The 13,446-nt window shown below is 32.8% G+C and overlaps 1 protein-coding gene across 1 annotated transcript in view; it reads right to left on the bottom strand.

The window, feature by feature from the left end:
• The window catches only part of CDH19 (cadherin 19), a 71,304-nt gene that overhangs the window by 39,540 nt on the left and 18,318 nt on the right, over window positions 1-13,446 (bottom strand). Inside the window, exons 2-3 of the mRNA XM_065935115.1 lie at window positions 8,218-8,515; window positions 4,647-4,941 (exon numbers count right to left, since the gene is read on the bottom strand). Of these exons, the coding sequence (XP_065791187.1) occupies window positions 4,647-4,941; window positions 8,218-8,409 (487 nt within the window). The 5' untranslated portion in view covers window positions 8,410-8,515. The remainder of the gene's footprint in view (window positions 1-4,646; window positions 4,942-8,217; window positions 8,516-13,446) is intronic.

Here is a 13,446-nt window from a genome sequence, read left to right as displayed (position 1 = left end):
AGTTCTTCACATCAGGTGGCCAAAGTATTGCAATTTCAGCTTCAGCATCAGTCCTTCCAATGAATACTCAGGACTGATCTTTAGAATTGGCTGGTTGAATCTCCTTGCAGTCCGAGGGACTCTCAAGAGTCTTCTCCAACATCACAGTTCAAAAGCATCAATTCTTCGGCACTCAGCTTTCTTTATAGTCCAACTTGCACATCCATACATGACTACTGGAAAAACTATAGCTTTAACTAGCCGGACGTTTGTTGGCAAAGTGATGTCTCTGCTTTATAACATGCTTTCTATGTTGGTAATAACTTTCCTTCCAAGGAGTAAGCGTCTTTTAATTTCATGGCTGCAGTCACCATCTGCAGTGATTTTGTAGCCCCCCAAAATACAGTCTGTTATTGTTTGTATTGTTTCCCCATCTATTTGCCATGAAGTGATGAGACCAGATGCCATGATCTTCTGAATGTTGAGTTTTAAGCCAACTTTTTCACTCTCTTCTTTCACTTTCATCAAGAGGCTCTTTAGTTCTTCTTTGCTTTCTGCCATAAGGGTGGTGTCATCTGAATATATGAGGTTATTGATATTTCTCCCGGCAATCTTGATTCCAGCTTGTGCTTCATCCAGCCCAGCATTTTGCATGATGTACTCTGCAGTAAGTTAAATAAGCAGGGTGACAATATACAGCCTTGACATACTCCTTTCCCTATTTGGAACCAGTCTGTTGTTCCATGTCCTGTTCTAACTGTTGCTTCTTGACCTGCATACAGAATTCTCAGGAGGCAGGTAAGGTGGTCTGGTATTCCCATCTCTTGCAGAATCTTCCACAGTTTGTTGTGATCCACACAGTAAAAGGTTTTGGTGTAATCAATAAAGAAAAAGTAGATGTTTTTCTGGAACTCTCTTGCCTTTGAGATGACCAATGGATGTTGGCAATTTGATCTCTGGTTCCTCTGCCTTTTCTAAATCCAGCTTGAACATCTGGAAGCTGATGACTCACATTCTGTTGCATCCTGGCTTGGAGAATTTTGAGCATTACTTTGCTAGTGAGTGAGATGAGTGCAATTGTGTAGTGGTTTGACATTCTTTAGCATTGCCTTTCTTTGGGATTGGAGTGAAAACTGACCTTTTCCAGTTCTGTGGCCACTGGTACATTTTCCAGATTTGCTGGCCTATTAGGTGCAGCACTTTCACAGAATCATCTTTTAGGATTTGAGATAGATCTACTGGAATTCCATCACCTCTACTAGCTGTGTTCATAGTGATGCTTCCTAAGGCTAACTTGAGTTTGCATTCCAGGATGTCTGGCTCTAGTTGAGTGATCACACCATCATGGTTATCTGGGTCATGAAGATCTCACAGTCAGGAATGTTATGCAGTACACAGAAAGTTGACAAAATCACCACGAAGCCAATGATGTGTCTTTCATGGAAATAATCAATGATTGTTTAAAGTGTCCATTTCCTTGTATTACCAGTAAAGATAGATAACAGACACTTGGTGGTTGAGTATCACCTTTAATGTGTATTACTCACTCTATCAGTGTATGAAGCATAGTATATGTCATATATATAATCTAACCTTTTTAGCCTCAATTTATTCATTTGATCAACATTTTAATGTACTCTCACTAAAACTGATAATGTTGACCTGACAACATTAATAGGTGAAGAATTAAATTCTCTCTAAATTATATTAGAAATAAATATATTTCTAAAGGATAAATGACCTATATGTACATTAATGAAAGTTATCTTATGCAGGCTATTTTAACCTGAAGTATATCGTCAGGATATCCTTCATCCACATTTGCATCATTTGATCAGTTTCTTAGATTAACTGTGTTTTATCATATAGCCCCCATTCAATTTAATCATGTCTTAAAAAGAACTGCATTCACTGCCTGTATGTCTCACACATCATGAAAGAAACTGGAAGTAAAGCAGTAGATGTCTACAAAATTCACTCTGGCTTATTGTAATGCAAGAATTAATATTTTTTTAAATTAAAAATCAGTGACAAATGCTTCCAGTACAAGTTGCCTATATATATATATAGATAGATAGATAGATATATGTTTGACTAAGGTGGTCCTTGGTAGAACTGGATAGCTGATCACCTGCTTAGAATCACTGTGACAATGCAGAATGATCATGAAAATTTTGTGCTAAGGGAAGGAGCAATAACCCAAAACCTGTGTATGTGTACACTGAATTTTCTCACCCTTAACTCCTATTATTCTATCTTATGACACCATCCTATAATTAGAATTGGGAAATTTATGGCAACTCTTAAAAACTTAAATTGAATAAATTCTTGAAGTTCAATTAGCAAGGAAAGTATAACAGAGAGACGGAAAACCTTTGCTTGGTAACTGAAAGAGCCAAAGGTCACTGAATTTCTGAGCTGTCACCACCGCTTGGTCACAGATGACCAAAATATTGTAAATGCGAAGAGCCAATGATTGGACTCTTGAAGTCTAAAGATCTCTTAAATCAATTTTTATCTATCTTGTTAAACGAAGAAAGTATAATTACAAAAAATCATTTTCTCAGATTTTATTAAGAGCAATTTCTCAGTTTATTTTTTCCTTTAATAAACTTACAGCATCGCATGTAATATAATAACCTATGTCTCTTATGTCTCCAGCATTGGCAGGAAGGTTCTTTACCACTAGTGCCCCCTGGGAAGCACAGTTTATAACAACAAAATATATAATATAGAACGTCTGCATTCTATCCATTACACTGACAGTTGATGCTGTTTTCCTATATTATCCTTGAGATATTTTCTCAAATATGCAAAATTTAAATCAACTTTGTTGTTCTGAATAGCCTCTTAATCTTAAAGTAGTTTTTACAAAGGACTTTATAAATAAACTTAAGATGATATTTGATTTTGCCCACTTTATCAGACATATCGTCTTACAAAAACTTATTTTATGTATGTAAATTTACATGTAAACTTGTACAAATGCTTGGGGAAAAAAATCACTCTTCTATGTTGGTTTTATTCAACCTCACAGCAGCTTCCATGCAGTTGGAGGATCTCTTCTTTTGCAACATCGCTTCTCATGTCTTTCTTTTCTTACAGGACTGTCCGATTCCACTGATTCTCCTTCACCAGGCAACTCCTTCATATCTAGCAGTTCTGAAGCCCCGATGTTTTCCTTTTCCCTACCTACATTCTTCAACAAGGAGATCTCATCCATTGCCATGCCCTCTCCTCACTGTGCCATGGGAATTTTTTTTCCCAGAACATGGCATGGCTGGCCCCTTTGGATCATTTTCTTTAAATATTACCTCCTAAATGACTCCACTTTGTCCAGTCAATTAGCCATCATCATATTTTCTCATACTTAACAGTTCAATAACATATAAGGTCAAATATTACCTGGCTTCTTTAAAATAGTTGCTTACAGTTTGTGCACTATAATTAAAATATAAGCTCTGTTAACTAGCAATTACTTCATATATTTCCGTTACAACCGAATCCCCAGTCTCACAAAAAATTCCTAGAACATGTTAGATCTATAATATATGTTTGTTGAAGAAGGAAAAGAAAAGAGCTAGGACGAAAAGGAGGAGGAGGAGGATAAGGATGGAAGGAGAAAAGGAAATATATCACTGCCTAGTGATCAGACAGGACAATATTAATTCATCACTTGTATCTAAGGATAATTGGCCTTGATATATATTACACAGCTAAATTTATTTATGCTGTTGTTAAAAATCTATGTTCTGAATACATGTAGAAATAGGTCTTTAAATTGCTAGCTGTTAAAAGGTGAAGAATCAGGAAAGTATATTATGGAATCTACATTTTTAGACATGCTGGATAATGAATCAAATGTTCAGATAAGGCAGTTTTAAAGCACCTTAACATAATTTAAAAATCATCATTAATAAATCACACTTAAATAAATTCAAGTTTATCACAATTAAATACATTTTATGAATTAAAATGTATATACTATTTGTTGTTTTATTACAATTTTCTAACAAAGGAAGAGCGGATAACTTTGTATGATTATATGATAATTGTTCCCCTATTGGAAACAATTCTGATTTCCAAGGCAGTCAATTATTATATCTCATGGAAAGCATTCTCCTTTACAAGTATTTATACTTAAAGTATTTATTAAAGTGATATTGGGTTTGAAAAAGAAATTAAAAATGGATGTGGCTACACAGAGATCTTCAAATGTTTTTAGTTTTCATGATCAATTGTTTGGATAAATATAGGTTTTTTTGGTCTTATAAAATTGTTTCTCTTATTTTTAAATGGAGATGATCTTATATGTTTTTTTGAGATGCAAAAGTATAGTTTATTTTGGAAAGTAAATTTTTATATAGAAGAAACTAATAAGCGAACAAGTTAAATAATTTCATGTATCACTCAAACATGTTTAACCTTTTTTTATTGAAGACTGAAATTGTATTTTAACAAGACAAATTACCTATTAATAAATAGCATCATTGCTTATAAAATTTTAGTGTATAGTCAAAATTTTCAAATATTTTACTTAACAGATTTGCAGAAGGAAGTACCCAGGTAGAACTTTAAATAATTCATGTTCAAAACATATGCTTGAAATTTTAAATCTGTTTTCATTGTTAACAGGTACATCTTTGATGTAAATTAATATGCAATACCTTCTGGAGACATCTCTGGTACAATGGCCTCATAAGGTTCATCTAGGAATTTTGGTTCATTGTCATTGATATCCGACACTCTGATGACAAACTCAGACTCAGGTTCCACAGCCCTTCCAGTATTGGTGTCGATTACCTGGGCTCTGAGAGTGTAGAGGGACCGTTCCTCCCTATCAAGCTTCTGTTCAGCATATATGTCACCTGTTCTTTCATCAATGACAAAAATACTTCCAGCTCCAAGTCCCAAAAGCTTGTACTGGAAAGAGTTGTTTCCATTGTCTAAATCAGATCTTAGCTGCAAGTGCAAAGAGAGATGGTTTATTGTCCAGATATGTTAAAGTATTTTCATTGTTTCATTTTCATGTTTGCTAATTATTCTCCAAACTAATAATTTCATATAATTCCCATATTCTATTAAATGAAGAGAAATGTTAAGTTTAAGATTAAAATCTATCACCAGGCAGATGACTCTGAATTTTCACTGTAAATCACTATACAAATTTTATTACTCTAAATAGATGATTCCAATTAGAAATGATAAAGATTGAAAACCAAAGTCTCTTTTATACATTATGCACAACACAGTCGGTTCATGTTTACTCAAATGATTACATTTTTAGTCATTAAAATCATACTCTCAAATATTTATATTAGATCCGGATCTAGAGACAGTTAAAGAGATAATGACTTACATAAATTTAAATAGTGATGTTCTATCTCTAGGCTAAAAACACATAGAAGACATGGAAATATTAGTAAGAAAATAAGGGAGCATGTTGAGACTATGATAATAATCTCAATCATCCATAAAATCTGAAAATTGCTTTATATTAGTTTTTTCAATTAATCCTCATACTAATATTGTGTAATACATATTGTTGACTTAATAAATTCTTTGAATAGAGAAGAGAAGTGAGATTTAAAAATGTAAAAACTTTCACAGAGTTGTATGGTTTGGGGGTTGAATTATGATTTGGACCAAAGCCCTGTTTGACCCCAGACCCCTGCCTACATAGCTCCTCCCCTCTTAGAAACCACTGTTACATGGTCTTTTAGTCCTCAAATCTTAGCCAAATTAGATCTAACTGTTTCTTTCCAATATAGTCCACTTAATTCTCAAATGTACCTATTCTTTGGCTCTCACTAAATAGCTTATTCATCATAGTGCTAATGGAATTTTGAATTTTATACATTAAAAAGGGTTATGATATAGATAATACTACATGACTTTTCATATCTAACTTATTTTACATAAAGAAAAGAAGCATTAGATAGTAACCTCCTAATTATCGTGAATCCATGGTTTTCTTGATTCCTTATTCATATTCCAATTTATGAAGGTGTGTGTGTGCTCAATCATGTATGACTCCTTGTGACCTCATGGAATATAGCCCACCAGGTTCCTCTGTCCATGGTATTCCAGGCAAGAATACTGATGTGTGCATGTTCTCCTCTGCACATGGAGTTTTCCAGGCAAGAATACTGGTGTGGTTTGCTATTTTCTCCTCCAGGGGATCTTCCTGACCCAGGGATCAAACTCATATCTACTGCATTGGCAGGTGGATTCTTTTCCACTGTGCCACCTGAGGAGCACTATTTATGAATATGCCCTTCTTCAAAGTAAGAGCTTCTCTGAAAATTTACATATTTAAACAATAGACACAAGCTTAATTTCATAATTTTTCTGACAGCTCAAGGTACAATGTATCATTATTCTGGACTAATTAATACATTTTTCTATGTGAGGAGAATAACTCAAGATATCAAAATGAATAATTTAATAATTATAGTGTTGTCTTGAATCACTGTTTTACAATAAAAGAAGCAAATTGGAAATAATGAAAAAAGAATTACAGCTCTTAAATTTTGAAAGTCCTTAATTATTCATAAAAGTGAAGTCCACATGCCCTAATGATAAGAAATTAAGGAAAACAAATGTATTTTCTAAAATAAGTATTAGAAATGAGAAGAATCACAGCCCCTGGTTTCCAATATCATTTCAATGTAATTCGAATATCAGGATGAAGGAAAGTCAGATTTAGTCATGAATAAATGCATTTCAAGTATATTCAGTTTAATTGTCATAGATCAGTGAGCTTGATCTTTGTAGGATTTAGATTTAATTAAAATAAAAACCATAATTTCAACATCTTTCTATTTATGTCACAAAACGCTTAAGTTAAACACATTTCAATTTCATGGTTATACATTTTCTATATTTCCATTCAAAACCATTTTTTTCAATTATGTATTTACTATCAATTTGGCAAATCAATATGACTGAATCTTTCCTTAATTGTGCTTCCAAATTTTAACCCCTTTCAACAAATTGATCAAAAAGAAAGTGATTTTGGACATATCAGCTACATTGTCTTTTTACCAGCTCTGTCACTACAAACATGTAAATATTCACTATTACTTTCTTTTAAACAGTTGCCTGTATGTTGTTTAAGCCTAATGAGGTTGTTTAGAGGAAAGATATCTGTTAGAATATTTTCATAAATATTTTTACAAAATGAAAAACAAAGCTAAATGCTATATGAAAGGAGGAAATGGAAGTTATCTGTAATGAGCCAAAAAAAAAAAAAAAAAAAGAAACAAGAAAATGTGAATTAATCACATCACCAGTCCTCATTCTGATTGCACTTCCCTTGGAGCCTTACCACTAAAAGTCAAAAAAGGCATGAGAAATATTACTTATAGCAGGTACACACACACACAACAATGATTGAAATCGGCCTGAAATCCTAGCCGAGGTCATTGGTTGAATGTACTCATATACTTGGCTGAAGGCTAGATGAACTGGTGTGGAATCCAGAGAACACACTAACAGAGAAACTCTCCTGAAAGGGCTAGAAGGAGGGAGTTAATGAATTTTGAGTGCTTCGCCCTTTGGGCCCAATTAAATTTTAGTGCTAGTTAATTAGCGGTTAAACTTATTTCAGTTCATTCATCCAGAGAAAGAGCCTTACAGAGAAGAAGGACATGATATTATAATTACCTCTGTTTAAAGAAAATTAAATAAGAATAAAAACTGAAAACATAAATAGGAAATGTTTTGTGTCATTAATGCCATTTTCTTAAAATGTTTTTATAGAGAGAAGCAAAGTAATTATTGGTTTTACTTCACTAATCAAATGAAGTGTGTAGGTTCTTGAAGCTACCTGACTGTAAAAGGATTTGGTATTAATCTATTTCATTAAAATTTAATGAGGGGTAAATCAACACCCACTTAGCATAATGGAAAATTCTGCTAAATACTGTTGGTAAACATTACTGTTGCTTTGATCCATTACCAAAAATAACACCATCAGATTTCCAGATGTTGATAAATGCTGCATTTTCACATGAGAGACTAGAGTGGAATTTGAAAAGCAGAGCTTTCCCTCTTCTTCAAGTTCTGTGAATATTTCAGGTGTTTGCAAATATGAAACAATCAGTATGCTGTTGTTTTAGCCTTTCTAATAGTTCCACTGAGAAGATGAAAAATTCAACAAATACGGAAGCTTCCTCACCTCATTCGATTAGATTTACAAGGTTATTTCCAGTAGCACTTTCAGAAAATCAGTACCTGGCCAATGTGATGTCTGGTCTTATTCATTTCCTCTGGTACAAAAAACTGGTTCCACATCCAGCCACGCCTGATTCTCAAATGAGATCCCGCTGGGTGCCTCACCTCTGTTTTAGAGTTTTCTGCTGCTACAATGCAAGGCCATAGGAGAGGAATTCCCAACATAAAAGGCAGCAATAACCAACAATTCATTTTTCTCTGGATTTCAACTGGTACTCTTCAGAGGAGACAGTGTGCTGCAAACAAAGCTCATAAGCTCCCTTGTAATATTTTCAACTCTTACGTATCTTTCATATTCCTAGAGAACAGAATAAAACAATATTTTGACATTTAAAAAATAACACTTTGACTCTGTGGGAGAAGGCGAGGGTGGGATGATCTGAGAGGATAGCATTGAAACATGTATATTATCAAGTGTGAAACAGATCGCCAGTCCAGGTTGGATGCATGAGACAAGTGCTCGGGGCTGCTGCACTGGGATGACCCTGAGGGATGGGATGGGGAGGGAGGTGGGAGGGGGGTTCAGGATGGGGAATACGTTTACACCCATGGCTGATTCATGTCAATGTATGGCAAAAACCACTACAATATTGCAAAGTAATTAGCTTCCAATTAAAATAAATAAATTAAAAATAAATAAATAAATAAATAAATTCTCCTGAATTGCCTAAAACACACACACACACACACACACACTTTCTCACAGAATTATTGAAGGCATGATACAACTTTTGCATCTGTAAAAATGGGACAAAGTATGCATTTATTTTCCAGGTAAGCTAGTTAATCATATTTTGTAGCAATAATTTGAACAAAACAATTACAAATTTCTGCTTAGTTATTGTCATAAATCTGCCTGAAGGTGGAAAAGTTGCCCTAGAAATCTCCTTGACTGATAACTACCACTGATATATTTTTAAAAGCTTAACCTGCTTACTTCTCTCTATTTCAGTAAAACTCAAACTATTCCATTAAATCAACTATCAAACCAGGTGACAATGTGACATTTCTCCTCCTTTTCAACAGAAATATTTTCTCATTCAGTTTCTCAAATCATGTTACCCTACATAGCTAATTAAATATTTAAAAAAAAGAAAATTCAACTTAAGATCTGGGGGACTTAAAATTTTATACTAATTCATAATACTGATGTTATGAAACACTTTGTGAATAGAAACTCTAATATATTTTTATATTGCAAATATATACCAAAGAAATGTTTTTTATCTTAACAAAGAAACAAAGCCATTTATTGAAAATAAAATAAAAATTACAGTGCTTGGATAACATGGCTGAATGTTTATAATAAGTAAAATGGAGATGAAAGGTATCTTTTAGTATTTAAATATTATGACAAAAAAAAAAGCTAGGGACTTTTCAATTTAGAACTTTCCATTTACCTGATATTGATCATACCAACTCTCCATGAAATGATTGGTAATTCTCACCTTTAAGTGAAACAGAATAACTTTGCATTTCTCATATTTACATAGTCTTCATATAACCAAATTGGATTTGTTTGGGATTAAGGAAGAAAAATAGTTTTGTCAGATCTAACAATGCCCTAATCAACATAAAAGTCATAAAATCTTTCTCAGTTAGGAGTTTTTCATATGACCTTGCTTGAAATTTCTCCACATATCTTTGATTGTCCCTGACAGATTTCTTAGGTCTTTGGCTCTTGTTAGTAAGAGTTGTTAAAAAAGGCTAATTAACAAAGAACATACTGTTGTTAATGGGAATTCCATGGTCCCTCTCTAATTCCTTCAAGCAGATATATTCTTTGTTATAAGTTTACTTAATGAAAATCAAGAAAAAATTCACCTGAGGTAAAAATTGAGATTAATTTTACCCTTATGCTCAATATTTGAAATTTTAATTATGTCTGTTGCTTAGAAATGGATATTTCTGATAGCAATGAATAATGAAAACATTTGTAACAAGTACAGTTTTCTTTATGAAAAGATACTTCGCATAAATTTGGAAAACTATCACTAACAGTGATATGTGTTACACTTAAAATGTCAGGTAAACTTTATAAAGTTAAATTTATATTACGATATCTTCATACATCTAAGCATAGAATAGTATAATGAACAGCTATACGCCATCATTTAGGTTCAAAATTATCAAGACATGATCAGTCTTGCTTAATCTGTACACATGGCTATTTCCTGATATTAAAAACAATTTGAAATGTCCTATCATTTTAATGATTCATTACACACAGAGGCAAACTTGGGCACACATGCTATATGTGTGTGTGTGTGTACCTTTTTAAAAATCAAAATTGACTACTAAAAATTAAGAATGTCTTCAATATAATCAAATATTCAAGCAATACTCAAATTAAAATTATTTAAACATCTTTGAGTCAAGATACAGCTATTTCCACACCATGTAGTTTGTTGAGACATTAGTTAAATCTCAGTTAATTCACAAGTCTCATCACTCTAAATTTAACTTTTCTTTCCATTTATGTGTTCAGAAAAGTAATTGATCCTATAGATTTTCCCACATTATGGATTTTTCTGACTACATCGCCACAGTGTGGTTTAATATATTTCTTTATTTACTTTAAATTAGTAGAATCTTGATTAGATGCACCTTTACATATTTGTCAACAATACTCATAACTGATACTCTACATTTCATATTGCTTGATATGTGAAGGCAAAAATTTCTTAGTTTGGTCACATTTTATTTCCAGTCTTGATGTTGTTCTTATTCCTAAATTTCATTATTAGCTTCATGTCCTGGCACTTGAATCATTTATTATGAATTTCCTCATCACTCTTTCCCTTAAAGTTTTGCCAGTTATTGATGATAACTGTCTAAATCAAATATTTTAGTGACCACATAATGAAACATAACAAAGAAAGAAAAACCAAAAAAAAAAAAAAAAAGGAAACTCCTAGAACTGAATGATATGATATCTAAAATCAAAATGGTTATGTCAAAAGATTGAACATTATAGGAGAAAATACCATTGACTTTAAGGATTATTTTTTAATTATTCAAATTAAAGTAGAGAGATAATAGCAGCAGCAGAAAAAATAATTTTTAAAAATAAAGAGAATTTCAATAACTATGGAACAATTTCAAATAGTATAACATCTATATAATTGGAGTCCAAAAGAGAAAAGAGAGAAAATAATAATAACCAATGGTTTTTCAAGTCTGCAGAACAATATCACACTTAAAAAGACACTCAACAAACAAGGAAAAAAACCAAACAAAATCATGGTATTATAAAATTACTAAAAATGCAAAGATAAAAAGGGAAACAATGAGACTGTCCATTAAATGCTCATCAGAAATAACTGATGAAAAGAGAATGACAGACAAAAGTTCTGAGAGAAAAACTTCCAAACCTATAATTATATGTCCTTCAAAATAAGGGTGATATACAGCAAGTTAGGGGAAGTAATCAACAGCACCAGTGCACTATAGAACTATTACCTAGAGACTCTTCAGAATGAGGGACACGTGGGCCAACATCAAGTAATGAATTAGAAGGAAATATTAAATATGTATAGATAATTATAAAAAGCTGTTTTGCATTTCTATTAATACTTTAAAAATATCTACTATTTATAAATTAGTAACAATATTACCAGGTATATAACATGTAGAATAAAATCAATGATGATAATGGTGAAAACAAAGCGATGTGGGAAATTAAGCTATCTGTCATTCAGCTTCTTATATTATAGATAGTGATGGAGCAATTGCTCAAGCAGGCTGCTGTGAGAAGTGATGGGCGCACACCAAATTCAGCAGAGCAGTCACTAAAATAAACAAAATGCCATATCATGTGACCAAGAAAGGGAAAGTAGGATTCTAGAAATTGTTTATTAGTGCAATAATAAAGAGGAGAATGCGAGGGAAGAAGCAAACTGAAGATTGTATAGCAAATTCAACCAAATGCATCACTGCAGTAAAAAGAGATGAATAAAACACTGTAAGTAACATGCAGTGCTTGGGATTTAAAAACGTAACCCAACAACGTACTAAACAAATCATGTAATTACAATACATGGATAGCTTGTAAGGACAAGGAGAAAAATATACCATAAAATAATAATCATAAATTAACTGAAATGCTGTATCAGTATCTCAGAAACAAGACCTCAAGATAAGAGGTATATCATCTGACATAACAAGAACATTTATAAAGATTATAAAAGGAAATTTATCAAATAGGCCTAACATTCCTAAACATAACCAAACTTAATATCAGAGCTTTAGAATACATGAAGCAAATATCAATAGAACTAAGGAGAAGTAAATAGTTATACTATGTGGAGCAGTTAACACTGGCCTCCTCTATTGAAATGCCCATTGAACAATAAAAATCCCTGAGAATATTAAAAAAAAAATCCCTGAGAATATAAAAAAAAATTTTAAAGCATAATCAATCAATGTAAAATAATTAAGACTATAGACCGCAGCACAAAATGGGATATAGTTTTTACACACTGCTGGTGGGAATGCAAGCTGGCACAACCAGTGTAGAAGACAGGTTTTTAGGTTAAAAACTTAAACATGTACCAACCATATGACCCAGCCATTCTACCCTCAGATATTTGCCCCAGATGAATAAAATTACACATCCATGCAAAGATATTTACCAGAATGTTTAAAGCAGCTTTATTTAAAATAGCCCAACTGACTGCAAATCAAATGCCTATCAACAATTCAATGTATTAAGTGTAGTCTATCCATGGGGTGTAACAGTGCTCAGTAGTAAAAATAAATGAACTATTGATGCACAAAATAACATCGCCAATAGCTAGGCTGAATTGAAAGAAACTTGACAAAAGATAATTCAGATTGCATGCTTCCATCTGTATACAATTCTAGAAAATTCAAACCTATTACAATGACAGAAAACAGGTAAGTTCTTGAGAGAGCATGGAGCTAGAGAAGAAGAAAGAGGGAATACCGAGGGTCTTAAGAGAAAATCAAGAGGTGATGGCTTTGTTCATTATCTTGATTGTGATGATGGTCTCACAGAAGTATAAATATGTCAAAGAAACCCAAATCAATTTGAATATGTGTGGTTTGTTCTGTCAGTTATGCCTCACTACTGCTGCTAAAAAAATCTGATTTATTTCAATGCTACTCTCTCAAATCTTCCTACACTCTCCTCCCCACCATTGCATCCAAAAGTCTGTTCTTCTGCGCTGAAACATATGCATTAGGGCTTCCCTGCTGGCTCAGACA

The sequence above is a fragment of the Muntiacus reevesi genome, chromosome 4, assembly GCF_963930625.1.
Source record: "Muntiacus reevesi chromosome 4, mMunRee1.1, whole genome shotgun sequence".
NCBI classification, from domain to species: domain Eukaryota; kingdom Metazoa; phylum Chordata; class Mammalia; order Artiodactyla; family Cervidae; genus Muntiacus; species Muntiacus reevesi.
The sequence above is the reverse complement of the archived record's forward strand: the minus strand, read 5'-3'. Positions and strand labels throughout refer to the sequence as shown.